This window comes from Canis lupus, chromosome 11, assembly GCF_048164855.1.
Source record: "Canis lupus baileyi chromosome 11, mCanLup2.hap1, whole genome shotgun sequence".
In the NCBI taxonomy this organism is placed as follows: Eukaryota; Metazoa; Chordata; class Mammalia; order Carnivora; family Canidae; genus Canis; species Canis lupus.
In genome coordinates, this window is record NC_132848.1 from 34,745,902 (window position 1) to 34,762,671 (window position 16,770).

Sequence of the window (16,770 nt, forward strand, 5' to 3'; positions counted from 1 at the left end):
AGCGGTGTGTGGTGTGAGGGGTTGCTTTTAGGATGGAACCCTGGGCTGTACTTTGAATGTGGCTTTGCATTAATAATCTTCCATTTTTATCAAATGATCTCCATGACCTATTTGTGTGTTTTGCTGATCCTGTTTACTATAGTGATATAACGGGCTGATGGTTTCAAGTGGGATGATCTTAAATCTGCAGATTTCAAGACAAAGCAGACAAGCCAGGAGCCAGCCCCAGGTCTCCATTCTCGCAGAGTTGTCTGGAGTGGTGTGTGTTTCCACTCCTTGCACGTTCTCCAAGTGCCCCCAAGCTTCCCTGGGAAGAGGGGTTCCTGCAGCCACCGACAGGTGGAAGGTCCAACAGACCTCCTTGTTGCCAACTTTCAACAGGTTTGTTTTGTCAGCATAATTAAAACTGGTGCGGGGCATTCTTCTCATTAATTTCTGAACTGGTCAAGAAACAGAAATTTCCCTGGGATTATTCTAATTTGTACTCAGAGCCAGCTTGGTTTGAAAAATAGGGCGTGGGGTGGAGGAATGGGGAGGGGTGGGGGGCACAGATGAACTTCTAATTTTCCAGACCGATCAATCGTTAATCCTCCTCCTTAATTACTTTTTCTTTAACTTTGTGATGTGGAATTTAGTGCTCATGAAAAGAAAAGAACTGAGAGCCGTGAAATAAAGCGGGCTTTATCAGTAGGTGCTGGGCGCTGCAGGCGGCCTCGGCCTCAGAGCGCGTCTGAAAGGGCTCCCTGTGCCTGCCCAGAGAGGGTAATTTGATCCTCTTCATTTTCCCTGCCGGCACTTATTCTGGGCAAGAATGGCAAGCTATAGTCAAATGCTGCTTTAAGAAACATATATCTTAAAACTCCGTTTTGCTTAAAATCATTTCACCTTTGTGTAATAGCATGTGTGTCTTCCCATGAGTCCAGAAACACCGAGACAGAGAAATATGACCAGTTTTCTCCGGTAAAACTAACGGTGGAGAATGGCTAGTGATGCTCAGCAGAAAATAAAAAATCACAGTCCTAATCCTCGTAGGAGAAATATTAATTTGGCTTTCTCATTAGGCAGAGAATTGAATATGTGAAGCCCTGAAGCTGTTTTCTGGCTCCTGTTACCACCCGTTTGGGGGTAGGGGCTTCAGGGAAATCTCAGAGTTTTGGGGTCTGACAGACTTGAGTGCTACTCCCGACCCCTTCTTACCAGCTGTGTGGCTGTGTGGCTTTGGGGAAGTCTCTTGGCCACTCGAAGCCTCATCTGCAGGACAAGGATACTGTTTGTATCCTTGTATACTATGTCACAGAGGTGATGTGAGGATTAAATGGGATGAGATGGCGGTGACAAGCAGAAATTTCGGTGTCAACAGACAGACCTGGGAGCAATTCTTGCCTCTGCTACTAACTACCCTTCTATGATGGGATGAGCACTGGGTGTTATACTATATGTTGGCAAATTGAATTTAAATAACAACAAAAAAAAAGAATTATGGAAAAACTTTATATTCAAATATGTCCATTACAATAAAGAAAAATCTAAAACAAAACAACTAACTACCTCTCTAAGCCTCTCTCATTTTCCATAAAAGAAGTGTGCCACCTGTAACAAACCTTTTGTGAGGACTGTGGAAGATAATGCATGGAAAGCCCTAGGCTTAATACCTGATGCCTTGCAAGCCATAAATGCTAGCTATTATTATTATTTTATGAACAACCTGTGTAAAACTGGCACTAGAACGTGCCCCCCTCCCCCCCCCAGCTCCCAAACTCAGTACTTACATTCAAACTTAATGTTTCGCAAATTTTCTGGGAGGTCGTGGAGAGCCACTTTTAGCCACTCATCCAGCTGCTTGGCAAATTTTCGGATCACCTGAGTTAAGCTGGAAAGAGAAATGATCCATTTTAAGTGCCTTGTGTGTTGCCCAGTCCTCCCAGTAGGCCCCGATGGGGTTTGGCTATCCCTGAATTGTGTTTTTGGGCGGCCTGGCTCTGAGCAAAATGCCATCCGTCAGCCATCGGGCTTTCGCACAAGCCCGTGTGACAGGTGCGCCATCGTGCTGCCCCCCTTGCCCGAGCGCCGGTCCCCCAGCCTGGCTTCCCCGCTGCAGGCTGGTGGCAGGAACTGGGAGGCAACAGCGGATCTCTACACCAACGAACAGCCCTGACCTCGAACCCATGTCCAACTTGGAGAGCCGAGGCCCGTCTGGGGGCAGCCTGCAGAATGAGAGGGGAACCTGCAGGCCCGCAGGCCTCACTTTTGGGCTCTGACTGTGAGCACCAGGGGCCGCGGCCTCGGAGGGCAGGCCCCCCCCCCCCCCGCCCTCCGCAGTGTCCCATGGACTGTCCTGCCAGACCCTGCGCACCGACCCCCCCAACACCCCTGGGCGGGCCTCCTGGGTTCCTCGCTCCTTTCTCCTCACGTTGCCGACCTTCTCCAAGACCCTCCTCCAGCAGCGGGCACCATCCCCGCTTCTCAAAAAACATGGCCGCAAAGGGAGAACTTTCCAGCATTCTGCGATGGCACAGCTCTCTTTCCCCACTACCCTGACAGAATCAAGGGCCAACCCCACGTACCCCCGTCCTGCCTCCTCAGGAACCCCCCATCACTGACCACCCCTTCTCCCGGATACCCCACAGCTTCCTCTCCCCAAGCATGTCTCCCCTTAGAGATAATTTCCTCACTCCCTCTCTTCAGGGTATTGCCCTCTCTCTTCCACTTCACAGATACCCTTCTTCAGAGTTGTCTAGACTCTCTCTTTTCCTTTACCTCCTCCTTTCTTTTCCTTTACTCACTCCTCCCCTCACTCTAGTCCTTCAGCCTAAGCAGCTCCCACCAGGCAGCAAGCTGCATCCAGACATGAACCCAATGGACTCATTTTGGTTCCCATCTCGCTTTACATCTTGGCACTATTTGGCTCTGTTGGCTCCTCCTCCTTCTGGAAACATTTGCTTCTCCCGGTGGTTGTGACCTCTCTGTCTTGCAGCTACTACTTCTCAGGCACAAAGCTCAGCCCCTCTGCCTGAGCTTTACTCCCTCCAGCTCCTCCACATCTAGTCCTGGGCCCTCACTCCTCACACTTTGTCATTCCCTGGATGGCTTCTCTGTGACCCCAGTTTCAATCACCATCTACACTTGCTCTTATACCTCTAGAGCGGAGATCTCCAGAACTCCACACCAACCACATACAGGTCCCTTCCATTTAGTGTCCCAAAGGCACATCAACCTCAACATGTCCAAAGGGAACTCATCACTTCTCCATCAGACCTGGGTCTTTTCTTATGTTCACTTATATTTCACTATGAACTCTACTTTCCTTAAAGTTTTTGTTTTTAATGTTTTTATTATTAAAAGTTTCAAATATATCCCAAGATAGAATGGTATAATAAACTTCCAAGTATCTATGGCCGAGCTCCAATAGCTAGCAACATTTCCCCAGTACAGTGTATCATATGCCATTGTCTTTTCTGGAATGCTATAAGCAAATTCATGAAGTATCATTTCAGAAACTTAATGTGCATTTTCTAACATGTACTTAAATATGTATGTATGTATGTGTACATACATACATTTAAAGCCACCATGTCATTAGTATACCTAAGAGAATGAATAGCAATTCCATAATATTATCTAAAGCCCAGTTTGTACTCAAATTTCTCTGTTTCTCTCAGAGCTATATTTTGGTTTCTTTGAATCAGGATCCAAACAAGATTTACACATTGTGTGAAACATTGCCTTGTTCTATTTCTTTTTTTAATTTAAAAATTTTTTAAAAAGATTTTTATTTATTTATTCATGAGACACACACAGAGAGAGGCAGAGACACAGGCAGAAGGAGAGGTAGGCTCCCCCTGGGGAGCCCAATGTGGGACTCCATCCCAGGGCCAAAGGTAGACTCTCAGCCACTGAGCCACCCAGGCATCCCATGGCTTGTTCTATTCCTTAAGACTTCTTCACAGTTCTCTTTCATGCCACTGGTTTGTTGGCCACCTCATGTTATCTGTTCCCTGGAATATCCCACACTCGGATTCAGTTGATGTCTTCCTTCTAGTGCCATTTAACCTGTTCATCTATCCTGTGTGCTTCTTATAAACTGACAGATCTAAAGACTAAATCAAATTAAGTTACATTTTTTTTAAGGCAATAAAACTTTGTAGGTGGCCCCTGTGCTGCCCACTGTACCACACCATGAGACTTATAATGGCTGGTTGTTCCTCTTTTACTGTATCTGGTTTTGACACTTGAATAGTCTCCCTTCCTATTAGCAGGTACTGTGGATTTTATCTCCAAGTTACTTCTCAACCTCATCCAGTCTTTCCCTTTTCTCCCTACTTCCAGTTATCATCATCTCTCACCTGGGCCACTACAGCTTTTACAACATTGCAGCTTCTACAATGGTAGGTATACAAGCCCACCTGCTCTGCTCGCCTCCTGACCTCTACCTACCTCATCGTACACATTGTGAGAGGGATTTCTCCCAAACACTTGCAATTCTGACCTAGTTCACCTTCTGATTAAAACCCCCCAATGCTTTCACATTATTCTTAGGATAGAGACCAAAATCCTGATTGTGACCCCCCAAGCTCACACTCCAGCCTTGCTTTTCTCTCCAGCCTCACTTCACAGTCTCTGTCTTCATCCACAATTCAGTCTCTCTAGTTCTGCCCAATTCTTTCCTACATCAGGGCCTTCAACCTTAGCGTCCTTCTGTCCAAGAGCATCCCATTCTTCTTTACCTACTGGATTCCTCCCTCATCGATCTGATCTCAGAGCAGGTGTCATGGCCATCGGAAAACCTTCTCTGAAGCCCCCTCATCTAGGTCAGAGCCCCTGATTATTATTCTTGAAGTGCCAAGTTGTGACAATTGGTAACTATACACTAGCTTATGTGATTAGTACGTAATGGATGATTCACATCCATCTTTCCCACTAGACTCTATGCTCCAGTGTGGAGCACAGGGACTATGTTTATTTTGCTTATCACTGTGTGTTCAGCACCCAGCATAGTGCCTGACACCAAGTAGGCATGTGAGGAAAGTTTGTTAAATGAAATGAATGAATGAATGGCTCTCAATCCCCAGCTGGATGGACCCTATCCACACTGTCCCCCCTTTATCCTTCTGACTTCAGCACCTCCCACTCCATTTCCCCACCCTCACAGCCTACTCAATTCCCACAGTACCAGCTTCTTTTCTGTTTCTTCAGGTCCTTGACAACCTCCCCAGGGCCTTTGCATCTGCTGTTCCCTCAGCCTATAAAGCTCCTGCCCCAGATTGCAGACTGTTTGCTCCTTTCCTTAACAACTTCACAGGGTGGTTCAAGTGCTGACCATGGGATTTGAAACTGCCAGTCTCCCCACACTCCCAGCTCTACCAACTATCTCAACACTCTTGAGCCTGCCATATGTTTTAAAAAGATCAGTCTGGTTCCTGGGATGAAAATAGAGTATAGAAGGGCAAGGACAGAGCAAGAAGATCTGTTTGGAGAATTTTACAATAGTCCATGCAAGAAGGCAGCCTAGATGAGGGTGGTAACAGTGGAAATAATGCAATATGGTCAGATTAAAATATTTTGAAGGCAGAGCCAGCCAGGATGTCCTGGTGAGTAGATGTGGGTGAATGAGAAAACAATGTTGTCAAAGATGTCTTCATGAAAGAAAAGTGGTATATGTACCCCCTGTGCCTAGCAGAGTGCCTGATATACAGGAGGTGCTTAATAAATGTTGAATACCGAGTGAACAAAAAGTACTACGCATGGAATAAAGCCAAAGTACACTCTCAGTGATTAGCACATTGGATCCAACTTCAAGGTGAAAAGATTTCTCAGAAAATTTGGCCAAAATTTAGAGGTCAAAATTTGTCAGAGGTCAAAATTTAGAGGGGTGTCTAGAGTGATCATTGATGGCTGCTGTACCATCCAGGAGGGTGGGTTGCCATTCCCCACCCATGACACCTTTCCCAGGGGACACTACTTTGCAGCTGGAGTAGAGGAGCTGGCCTTTGTACAGGAGCAGGAAGTAAGCAGCAGGATCAGTGCTGGGCCTTTTCCTTTGTGCAATTGTTTGATTTTATTACAGTGAAGAAAAATGGGAAGCGATTCATTTTGGAAAGGATTCTATTTTGGGACTTGGAATTGGGGCTGCCAGACTCTGAGGAGTAATCTGAACATTGAAGATGCTCTGCTCTGGTGTTGAATGAGCAAGTGAGGAGCTGGCCTCCTGATCACCAAGCCTAGAGATGCTTTCTGGCCCTCTCCACCCCCTCGCAGCATCAGAGGATGCTGACTATCACCTCCTTCCTAACACACTCTCCTCTGATGGTCTGCACCCTGCAGCTTGATCTCCTTTTGTCTCCTTCCATCTCACTCCCCAGGCTGGCATTCCCAGAAAATGTCCTACACCTCTGGTGTCATACATTTTTGTCCCTTCTGTGCGGGCAGCTCCCACATCTACAGCTCCACTTTCAGCCCTTCTCCTGCATCTTAATTCCATACTTGTAACTCTCTGAATGACTTCCGGCCGTGATGCCGGCACAACAGCAACAGTGCTAATACCAGCTAATGAGTGCAGTGTGCCAAGTGCTAAACATTTCACACATATTTTCTTTTTTTTTTATTTTTTTTAAATTTTTATTTATTTATGATAGTCACAGAGAGAGAGAGAGAGAGAGAGAGAGAGAGAGGCAGAGGGAGAAGCAGGCTCCATGCACCGGGAGCCCGACGTGGGATTCGATCCCGGGTCTCCAGGATCACACCCTGGGCCAAAGGCAGGCGCCAAACCGCTGCGCCACCCAGGGATCCCCATATTTTCTTATTTAATCCTCACATCTACCCTATGAAGTAGGTACTACTGTTAGTCCCAGCAGAGAGGTGAGAAACCAAGGCTCAGAGAAGTTACTTGATTTGTCCGAGGGAATGCAACAAGTAGACAAGCCAAGACCGAAGCTGATGTGTGTCTGGCTCCAAAGCTCTAGTATCTCAGTCTTCTTTTTGCTTCTCTGATATTTCATCTTCCATGCCCATCCACCACCCCTACACACATGCATGTGTGTGCACGTTTCCTTACTTCTGATAAACCAATCATTACTAACAAGCACAATGCCAAGATCACCTGGGAAGTCCCAAGAGGTGAAAAGCTCAAGTTTGAAAATGACCTTTCTTATAAATAAAGAGCAAATGACTCATGGTTATCTCTGTATTATCACGTGTTCACCAGAATTTCAATATGCTTTAATGAGTTAGAAGGGAAGGGCAGGTCTGAGCTAGTCAGCTATCGAGAACTTCCAGAGTCAAATCTCATTTCTACTCTGGCTAAGCACAGGATTGGGCACACAGAAGGCACTCAAACAGGTTGCAGGGATGAGTGAATACATAAAATTGCAAAAAGTCAGCTGTCTGATGAAGTCTGGTCTTTTGAATAACTTTGTCTTCCTGATTTCATGAGAAAGGCACTGGATTTCTAAGTCAATGATCACACTGGCAATTCGTTGACAATGCAATTTAAAAAAATGGTCTCCTTGGGCAGACTGCAAGCTCAGTGCGGGCAGGGAGCATAGTTATCTTCTTTAATCCCATGCTCCGGGGCTCAGTATAGTGCCCTGCATGCTGTAGATCAATAAACACTGTCAAATGAAGAATGAATAGTCACGTCATGGCTGTTTCAATTATTTGCAGGTGAAAGTGGACTAAAGTTATTTCCGCTCTTAATCTTCAATTTTTACATCCATAAAAACAAGCCAATTACAGAGAAGGAGGCAGGGGTTAGCATTTCATTAGCACCCCACAACTGCTTTATAGCAAACTACAGATGCCTTGCATGTGTGTAACATTAAGCAGTACGAGAAGAATGTGAAGCTCTCACATAAAGGTATGTATACTTTTGCTGACCCCCCCAGGAGGTACCTTCTTACTATAAAACAAAAGTACACATTTGACCACTATCTCCTCTACCTTAACAATGTGCATGAAAGAATAACTCAAAGATTAAAGGGGTCTTATATATATATATATATATATATATATATATATATATATATATATATAATGGTATATATTATATAATCATATAATTATAATTATATAATAATATATAATAAATAAAAATATATACAAATATCTGATTTTAAAATATGCATAGGATAATAAAAATACACACATATATTTTTATGATCCTATGCATATTTTTTTCCTATGCATATTTAAAAATCAGATATAGGGGATCCCTGGGTGGCTCAGTGGTTTAGTGTCTGCCTTTGACACAGGGCATGATCCTGGAGTCCCGGGATCGAGTCCCACATCAGGCTCCCTGCATGGAGCCTGCTTCTCCCTCTGACAGTGTCTCTGCCTCTCTGTCTCTCATGAATAAATAAATGAAATCTAAAAGTGAAAAATAAAAATAAAATCAGATATATATATACGCATATAAACATGATTATTAAAATAATGCAGTCTTAATTAGAACCCTAGAAAAACATGAAACTAAAATTTGATCACAATCCCACTGGGAGGTATCTTTGTTGCCTATCTAGGTACCTATCTTTGTTGTCTACCTAGAACATGGAAAATTAGAAAGAGCAACATTCCCACCAAAGCAAGAGAAAGCCAGATAATCTGCAAAATCCTAACTTTTTTTGAGCCCATCAGACAGCTGAGGTCACAACTACTTAGCCTGGCATACATAGAGAGATGGGCATCTCCCAAAGAGAGAAGGGCTTGGGAATTGGTTTGTCTATGCCTGAGGGAGGAAAGTGGGACATCTAAGTAAAAAGAATTCAGGGGCCCCCAGGTGGCTCAGTCAGTTAAGATCTGCCTTCGGCTCAGGTCCTGATGCTGGGGTCCTGGGATCAAGCCCCATGTTGGGCTCCCTGCTCAGTGTGGGAGTCTGCTTCTTCCTCTCCCTGCTCATGCTCTCTCTCTCTTTCTGTATTTCAATTAAATAAAATCTTTAATAAAAAGAAAAGAATTCAGCTCAATTTTTAAAACAAATCGCTAAAGGCAATGTGTATAGCCTGAGAGTATAGAACTCTGGGAGCCACGATGCAAAGAAAGTTTACATCTACTCACAAGATGTTCTCCACAGGCCTCAACAGGTGCTCATGAAGAATCCCAGAGAACAGAAAGTGGAGTAAGCCTATCTCTGAAGTGCCTGCTTGGAGGAGGGAAACATGCTATGGGAAAAGCATGAGGTCCTAGCCAGCCCTCTCTCCTAAACTAAAGCCTCAAGTGGCTAGGGGAAGGACAGAAACACTGTCGAATACGGGCAAAGAAAGAGACCTGTTGCAGGTGGAGGAAATAAAAAGAGAAAGCTCTCTAAACCTGGTAGAAATCATCATGGGCTCAGACTATTAGAGGTTTATCTCTAGGGTGGGACAGGCTTACTGAGAATGCCCAACTCTGAGAACCTAAAACACAGGGTCTGCTGGAGTCTATGCCAGGACAGCAGAGAACCCCACACACACAAGTCACAAACAGGTGGTCAAATGTTCATACTTCCCTCACAGGGAAAGCCTAACGCTGAGGGTGCAGTAGCAACATTGAGAAAAACCCCCTCAAGTCAACTTCCAACCTAAGCATAGGGTACCCTAGAAGAATTTGGATCTGGTGGTCCACTGAAGGTATCCAGAGCAACAACAAAATCCAAACCCAATCAATGCCTAAATCCACTGACTCAACTCCTCACATTATATAACCATTATGAGCCTAGGAGAAAAGAGGCACGTCTATTTCCAGCAATAAATACTATTTTCTCAGCCTCTACCATTCTAACCATTGTTTGGAAGTCAATAAAAAATTTTAAGACACACAGAAAATTAAGAAAAAGAACCTACTCTGACTAAATAGATAAAAAGACAAGACCCATCTCTATGCTGCTTCCTACAGACTCATGTTAGACCTAAGACACGAATAGACTGAAAGTGAAGGGATGCAACATGAGAGTGAAAAAAGAAAGGAAATGGGTAGTGATACTTATATCAGACAAAAAAAGCCTTTACAACAAAGAGTGTAACAAGAGACAAGGCAGGACATGACATACTAATAAAAGGATCACTTCAATAAGAGGATAAAACAATTGTAAATATCTCTGTATTCAACACAAGAGCACTTAGGTACATACAGCAATTATTAACATAAAAAGAGAAGTTGACAGTAACACATTAATAGTAGGGGACTTTAACATCCCATTTACATCAATGTGTAGATCATCCAGGCAGAAAATCAATAAGGAAACTGTGGCTTTGAATGATACTTTAGACCAGATAGACTTAACAGATATATTCAAAACATTCCATCTAAAAACAGCAGAATGCATATTCTTTTCAAGTTCACATGGAATATTCCCAGGACAGATCATCTGTTAGGCAGCAAAACAAGTCTCAATACATTTAATATTTAAGTACTATTAAAGTATCTTTTTTGATCACAATGGTATTGAAACTAGAAATCAATTACAAGAAAAAAAACTGGAAAAACACAAACACATGGAGGCTAAACAAAATGCTACTAAACAACCAAAGGGTCAGTGAAGCAAAGAAGAAATGATGGGCATTGAGGAGGGCTCTTGATGTAATGAGCACTGGGTGTTACATTCAACTGATGAATCACTAAACTCTACCTCTGAAGCTAATAATACACTATATATTAACAAAATTGAATTTAAATTAAAAGTTTTAAAAACTACATAAAGACAAATGAAACTGAAAATACAATGGTCCAAAATCTTTGGGATACAGCAAAAGCAGTTCTAAGAGGGAAGTTTATAGTGATACAGGCCTCCTTCAAGAAACAAAAAAATATCTCAAATAATCTAACATTATACCTAAAGGAATCAGAAAAAGAAAAAACAAAGCCCCAAGTTAGTAAAAGGACAGAATAAATATCAGAATGGAAATAAATTAAACATAAACTTAAAAAACAATAGATGAATGAAACCAAGAGCTGGTTCTTTAAAAAAAATTGACAAACCTTTAGTCAGACTCATCAAGAAAAAAGAGGGAGGACTCACTAAAATCAGAAATGAAAGCGAAAAATAACTACCGAAATCACAGAAAAACAATTATGAAAAGCTATTACAGAAAATTATCATCAACAAGTTGGATAACCTAGAAGAAATTGACAAATTCCTACAAACATACAATCTTCCCAGCTTGCATCAGAAGAAACAGAAAATTGTCTACATTAACCAAAGAAGAGTTAACACTTATTCTCAAACTTTCCCCAAAAAAAGAAGAGAAAGGAAAACTTCCAAATTCATTCTACAAAGCCAGCATTACCCGGATACCAAAACCAAAGACACTTACCAAAAAAGAAAACTACAGGCCAATATCCCTGATTATGAACACAGATGCAAAAATCCTCAACAAAATTTTAGCAAACCACATCCAACAATATATTACAAGGATCATTCCCACGAACTAGTGGGATTTGTTGCCAAGATGCAGGGATGGTGCTATAATACACAAATCAATCAAAATGATACATCACATTAACAAAATGAAGGCTAAAAACCATAAAAACCATCTGAATAGACTTAGAAAAAGCATTTGACAAAATTCAGTATCCATTCATGATAAAAACTCTCAACAAAGCAGGTTTAGAGGAAACATATATCAACATAATAAAGGCTATATATATATATATATATATATATAGCCAATCTATAGTTAGTATTTTCAATAGTAAAAAACTTAAAGTTTTTCCTCTAAGATCAGGAACAAGACAAGGATGTTCAGTCTCGCCAACTTTTATTCAATAAAGTACTAGAAGTCCTAGCCATAGCAATTGACAAAAGAAAGGATTAAAAGGCATCCAAATTGGTAAAGTAAAAATAAAACAGTCTCTATTTGCAGATGACATGATACTATACATAGAAAACCCTAAAGAGTCCACCATAAAACTATTAGAACTAATAAATGAATTTAGTGAAGTTATAGGACCCAAAATTAATGAAATCTGTTGTATTTCTATACACTAATAATGAAGCAGCAGAAAAAGAAATTAAGAAAACAATCCCATTTACACATGCACCAAAAAAGGAGGTGAAAGCCTTGTACTCTGAAAACTATAAGACACTGATGAAAGAAACAGAACACAAAATAAACAAATATCAATAGAAATACATGCTTATGGATTAGAAGAACTAATATTGTTAAAATGCCCATACTACCCTAAGCAATCTATAGATTCAATGCAATCTCTATTAAAATACCAACAGTATTTTTCAGAGAACTAGAAGAAATAATCCTAAAATTAGTTTGGAAACACAAAAGACTCCGAAAAGCCAAAGCAATCTTAAGAAGAACAAAGCTGGAGGTACCACAATCCCAGATGTTAAGATATACTACAAAGCTAAAGTAATCAAAACAGTAATGTACTGGAACAAAATAGACATATAAATCACTGGAACGGTATAGAGAGTCGGGAATAAACCCCTGCTTACGTGGTCAATTTGTCTATGACGAAGGAGGTGAGAATATCCAATGGCAAAAGACAGTCTTTGCAACAAATGGTGTTGGGAAAACAAGACAGTTACATGTAAAAGAATGAAACTGGGCTACTTTCTTACTCCTTACATGCACAAAAAAAACCCCCTCAGAATTAAAGGCCTCAATATGAGATCCAAAGCCATAAAACACCTAAAGAAAACCTAGGTCATAATCTCTTGGACAATGGTCTTAGTAATACATCTACTGATACGTCTCCTCAGGCAAGGGAAACAAAAGAAAAATAAACTATTGGGACTACATCAAAATAAAAAGCTTTTACACAGTGAAGGAAGGAGCCATCAACAAAAAAAGACAACATACAGAATGGAAAGAGATATTTGCAAGGGACATATCCAATAATGCATTAATTTCCAAAGTATATGAAGAACATACACAGCTCAGCACCAAAAAATAGATAATCCAATTAAAAACACGCAGAGGACCTGAGTAGATATTTTTCAAAGAAGACGTACAGATGGCCAACAGACACAGGAAAAGATGCTCAACATCACCAATCATCAGGGAAGTGCAAATCAAACCACAATGAGATACTACCTCGTATCAGTCACAATGGCTAGTATCAAAAAGGCAAAAAATAAGAAATGTTGGTGAAGATATAGAGCAAAGGGTGCCCTCCGCATGGTTGGTGGGAAGGTAAATTAATATAACCACTGTGGAAAACAGTATGGAAGTTTCTCAGAAAATTACAAATAGAAATACCATACAATTCAGTAATTCCACTGCTGGGTGTTTAGCCACAATGGAAACAGTAACTTGAAAAGATATATGCATGCCTATGTTCACTGCAGCGTATTTCTAATGGCCAAAATATGGAAGCATCCCGGGTGTCCATCAATAAATAAAGAAGATGTGGTACATAGACACAATGGAATTATTACTCAGCCATAAAAAGAATGATATTTAGCCAATTACAACCAATTGCATGAATCTAGAAAGTATTATGTTAAGTGAAATAAATAAGACAGAAAAAAGACAAATACTGATAAGTATGATTTCACTTCTATATGGATTCTAAAAAACAAAACAGAACAAAAAGCCAGAAACAGACCCATAAATACAGAGAACAAACTGGTGGTTGCCAGAGGGGAGGAGGATGGAGACAGTGGGCAAAATAGGTGAAGGGAAATATGATGTACAAACTTCCAGTTATGAAACAAGTAAGCCACAGGGATGAAAAGTACAGCATAGGAAATATAGTCAATATTATAATAATGTTGGATAGTGACAGATGCTAACTATACTTACTGTGGTGAGCACTGAAATGTGTAGAATTGCCCAATCACTATGTTGTATGCCTGAAACTAATATTACATTGTATGTCAACTATACTCCAATAATAAAGATTTTAAAAAGAGAAAAAAATCTAATTTCAAGAGATAAAGCAATCAAGAGAATCTAACTATCAAAGAATTTAAAATCACCATGGTTAATACATCAAAGGCTCCATGGAAAAGGTAAACAATAAGCATGAACAGATGAGGAATTTCAGCAGAAACAGAAATAATAAAAATGAAATGTTAGAAATGAAAATGAAAAAACATGGCAATAGAGATGAAGAATGCCTCAACAGTCTCATTAGTAAAGCTGACATATGCTAGAAAAAAATCAGCGAGTCTGAAGATAGGTCAATAAAAATGACCTAAACCAAACCATAAAATGAGTGAAAAAAGTTAAACTGAGCATCCAGGGCAGTTGTGAAACAGTATCAAATGGTGTGACACCCATGTAACTGAAATAACAGAAGGAGAAGAGAACGGAAAATAATTGGAAGAGAGTTTTTCAAAAATAATGAAACACATCAAAGCACAGATCCAAGAAGCTCAGAAAATCTCAAGCAGGATTAAAAAAACAAAACAAAAGAAAACAACTAGACACATCATAGTCAAACAGTTAAAAAAAACAAAGACAGGGAAAATCTTGAAGGCAGCCAGAGGAAAAAAGGCACATTGTATCCAGAGTAGAAAAGACGTCCAAACATGCAAGCCAGAAAAAAAACGGATTAAAATCTTTAAAGTGCTGAAAACAAAACAGAAAACTTGTGAATCCAGAACACCATACCCACTGAAAGTATCTGTCAAAAATGAAAGAGAAATAAAGACTTTTTCCAACCAACAAAAGCTGAAGTAATTCATTAGCACCAGACCTGCAATACTAGGAATGTTTTAGAAGATTCTTCAGGCAGGGGGATATGCTTATATGATATAACACAGGAACTGGGATTTTTACATAAAGAAGTGAGGTTCAGAAATCATTAAACCAAAGGTACATTTAAAAGATTGTTTCCCATATCTTTAATCGCCCAAAAGGATAATTATCTAAAGCAAAAACAGTAACAATACATGTGAGTTTAGAGCATGCAGGAGACCAAAATGTGTGACAGCAAGAGGATAAAAAAAATGAGAGGATGAATTGAGGGTAGACTGTTGTGAGGTCTCTCTACGACATGAGAAGCAGTATGATATTATATGATGGTAAGTTGTAAATAATAAAGATCTATAAACCCAGAGGCAACCATTAAAAAAGTTTTTAAAAGAAATATAAAGAACAGTCCAATTATGAAGATAAAATAGAATGATAAAAAAAATTTAACTTAAAATTAGGCACAAAGGGAGGAGAAAGGTATAAAAACTGAAGGAACTAATAGAAAACAACTAGTGGGGGCACCCCGGTGGCTCAGTTGTTTGAGTGACTGACTCTCAGTTTTGGCTCAAGTCATGATCTCATGGGTCCTGAGATTGAGCCCCACAAGGGGCTGTTTGCTCAGCAAGGAGTCTGCTTGAAAATTCTCTCCCTTTGTCCCTTCCCACAATGTGCTTGCATTCTCTCTCTCTCTCTCTCTCTCTCAAAATATGTAAATAAATCTTTTTTAAAAACAACTAGTGAGATGGAAAATTTTAATCAACTGTATCATTAATAACATTAACTGCAAAGGTCTAGACACAGCAACTAAAAATGGAAATTGTCAGATTGGATAAAAAAGCAGGGGCTCACTCTATTGGCTACATGAGCTCCACTTTAAACATGAAGACATAGGGTAACGGTGGAAAAGGATACGCCATGCAAACACTGAATGATAAGGGGCTGGCAATGTGAGGAAGAGGGGCATGAGAAAAAAATTTAAAGTGATGAAACTATATTTCTTTTTCTTTTCTTTTTTTTAAAGATTTATTTATTTATTTATGATAGACATAGAGAGAGAGGCAGAGACACAGGAGGAGGGAGAAGCAGGCTCCATGCCAGGAGCCTGATGCGGGACTCGATCCCAGGACTCCAGGATTGTGCCCTGGGCCAAAGGCAGGCGCCAAACCACTGAGCCACCCAGGGATCCCCTGAAACTATATTTCAATTGTACTATTGACCCTTGAACAACATGGGTGTGAAATGTGCGAGCACACTTATCAGGAATTGTTTTTCAATAAGTACTGTACTGTAAATTTATTTTCTCTTCCTTATGATTTTCTTAACATAATTTTCTTTTCTTTGGCTTACTCTGTTGTAAGAATACAGTATACAATATGTGTAACACAAAATATGTGTTAATTGCCTGTTTATGTTATTGATAAGGCTCCTGGTCAACAATAGACTATTAGTACTTGAATTGGGGGAAGCTGAAGGTTATACACAAATTTTCAACTGCACAAGGGTTTGGCACCCCTAATCCCGGTGTTTGTTGGTGAATGTTAATGTATATATAAAGTATACTTCAATAAACCTGAATTTTTAAAATAAAGTTAAATAAAAAGCTATAGACATATACATAATAACATAAAATGAAGACATAGAACTAAGAACAAAAGTATCTGTTGTGTCAATAAATGTAATTGGACTAGACTTATCTAGTAAGACAAAAAAATCAGATTGAGCTATGAAATTCTAAATGGTTCTGCATATGAGTAAGTTATAAAAAGATGGGCAAATGTATTCAGACAGATGAAAACAAAAAGAACATAGAGGTCATGATCTTAATATCAGACAACCTAAATTCTGGGCCAAAAAAATCTAAACTTGACTTTATAATGCTAAGTATACCAAAAAAAAAATAATACTAAGAGTACAATTTACAATGAAGGTGTTGCAATTCATAATGAAAGTATTACAATGAAGAAAAAGCAGCTAGAAATATCAAAGCATCATATAAGATAGCATCAACATTCAGAAATAAAAATTAAGGGAGATACAAGATGAAATACTTTCACACTAGTAATAAGTCTTAAACTTATTTGCCTGTCTTGATCCATAACAGTCTAAGTGGACAGCACAAAACAACAGAAGAATTAAATAA

General features: G+C 40.1%; 1 protein-coding gene across 8 annotated transcripts in view; it reads right to left on the reverse strand.

Moving 5' to 3' along the window:
• Positions 1-16,770, reverse strand: part of RFX4 (regulatory factor X4) — a 161,613-nt gene that overhangs the window by 44,791 nt on the left and 100,052 nt on the right. For all 8 annotated transcript variants that reach the window (XM_072844240.1, XM_072844242.1, XM_072844235.1 and 5 more), the window contains one exon: positions 1,770-1,870. In XM_072844240.1, the coding sequence (XP_072700341.1) occupies positions 1,770-1,870 (101 nt within the window). The remainder of the gene's footprint in view (positions 1-1,769; positions 1,871-16,770) is intronic.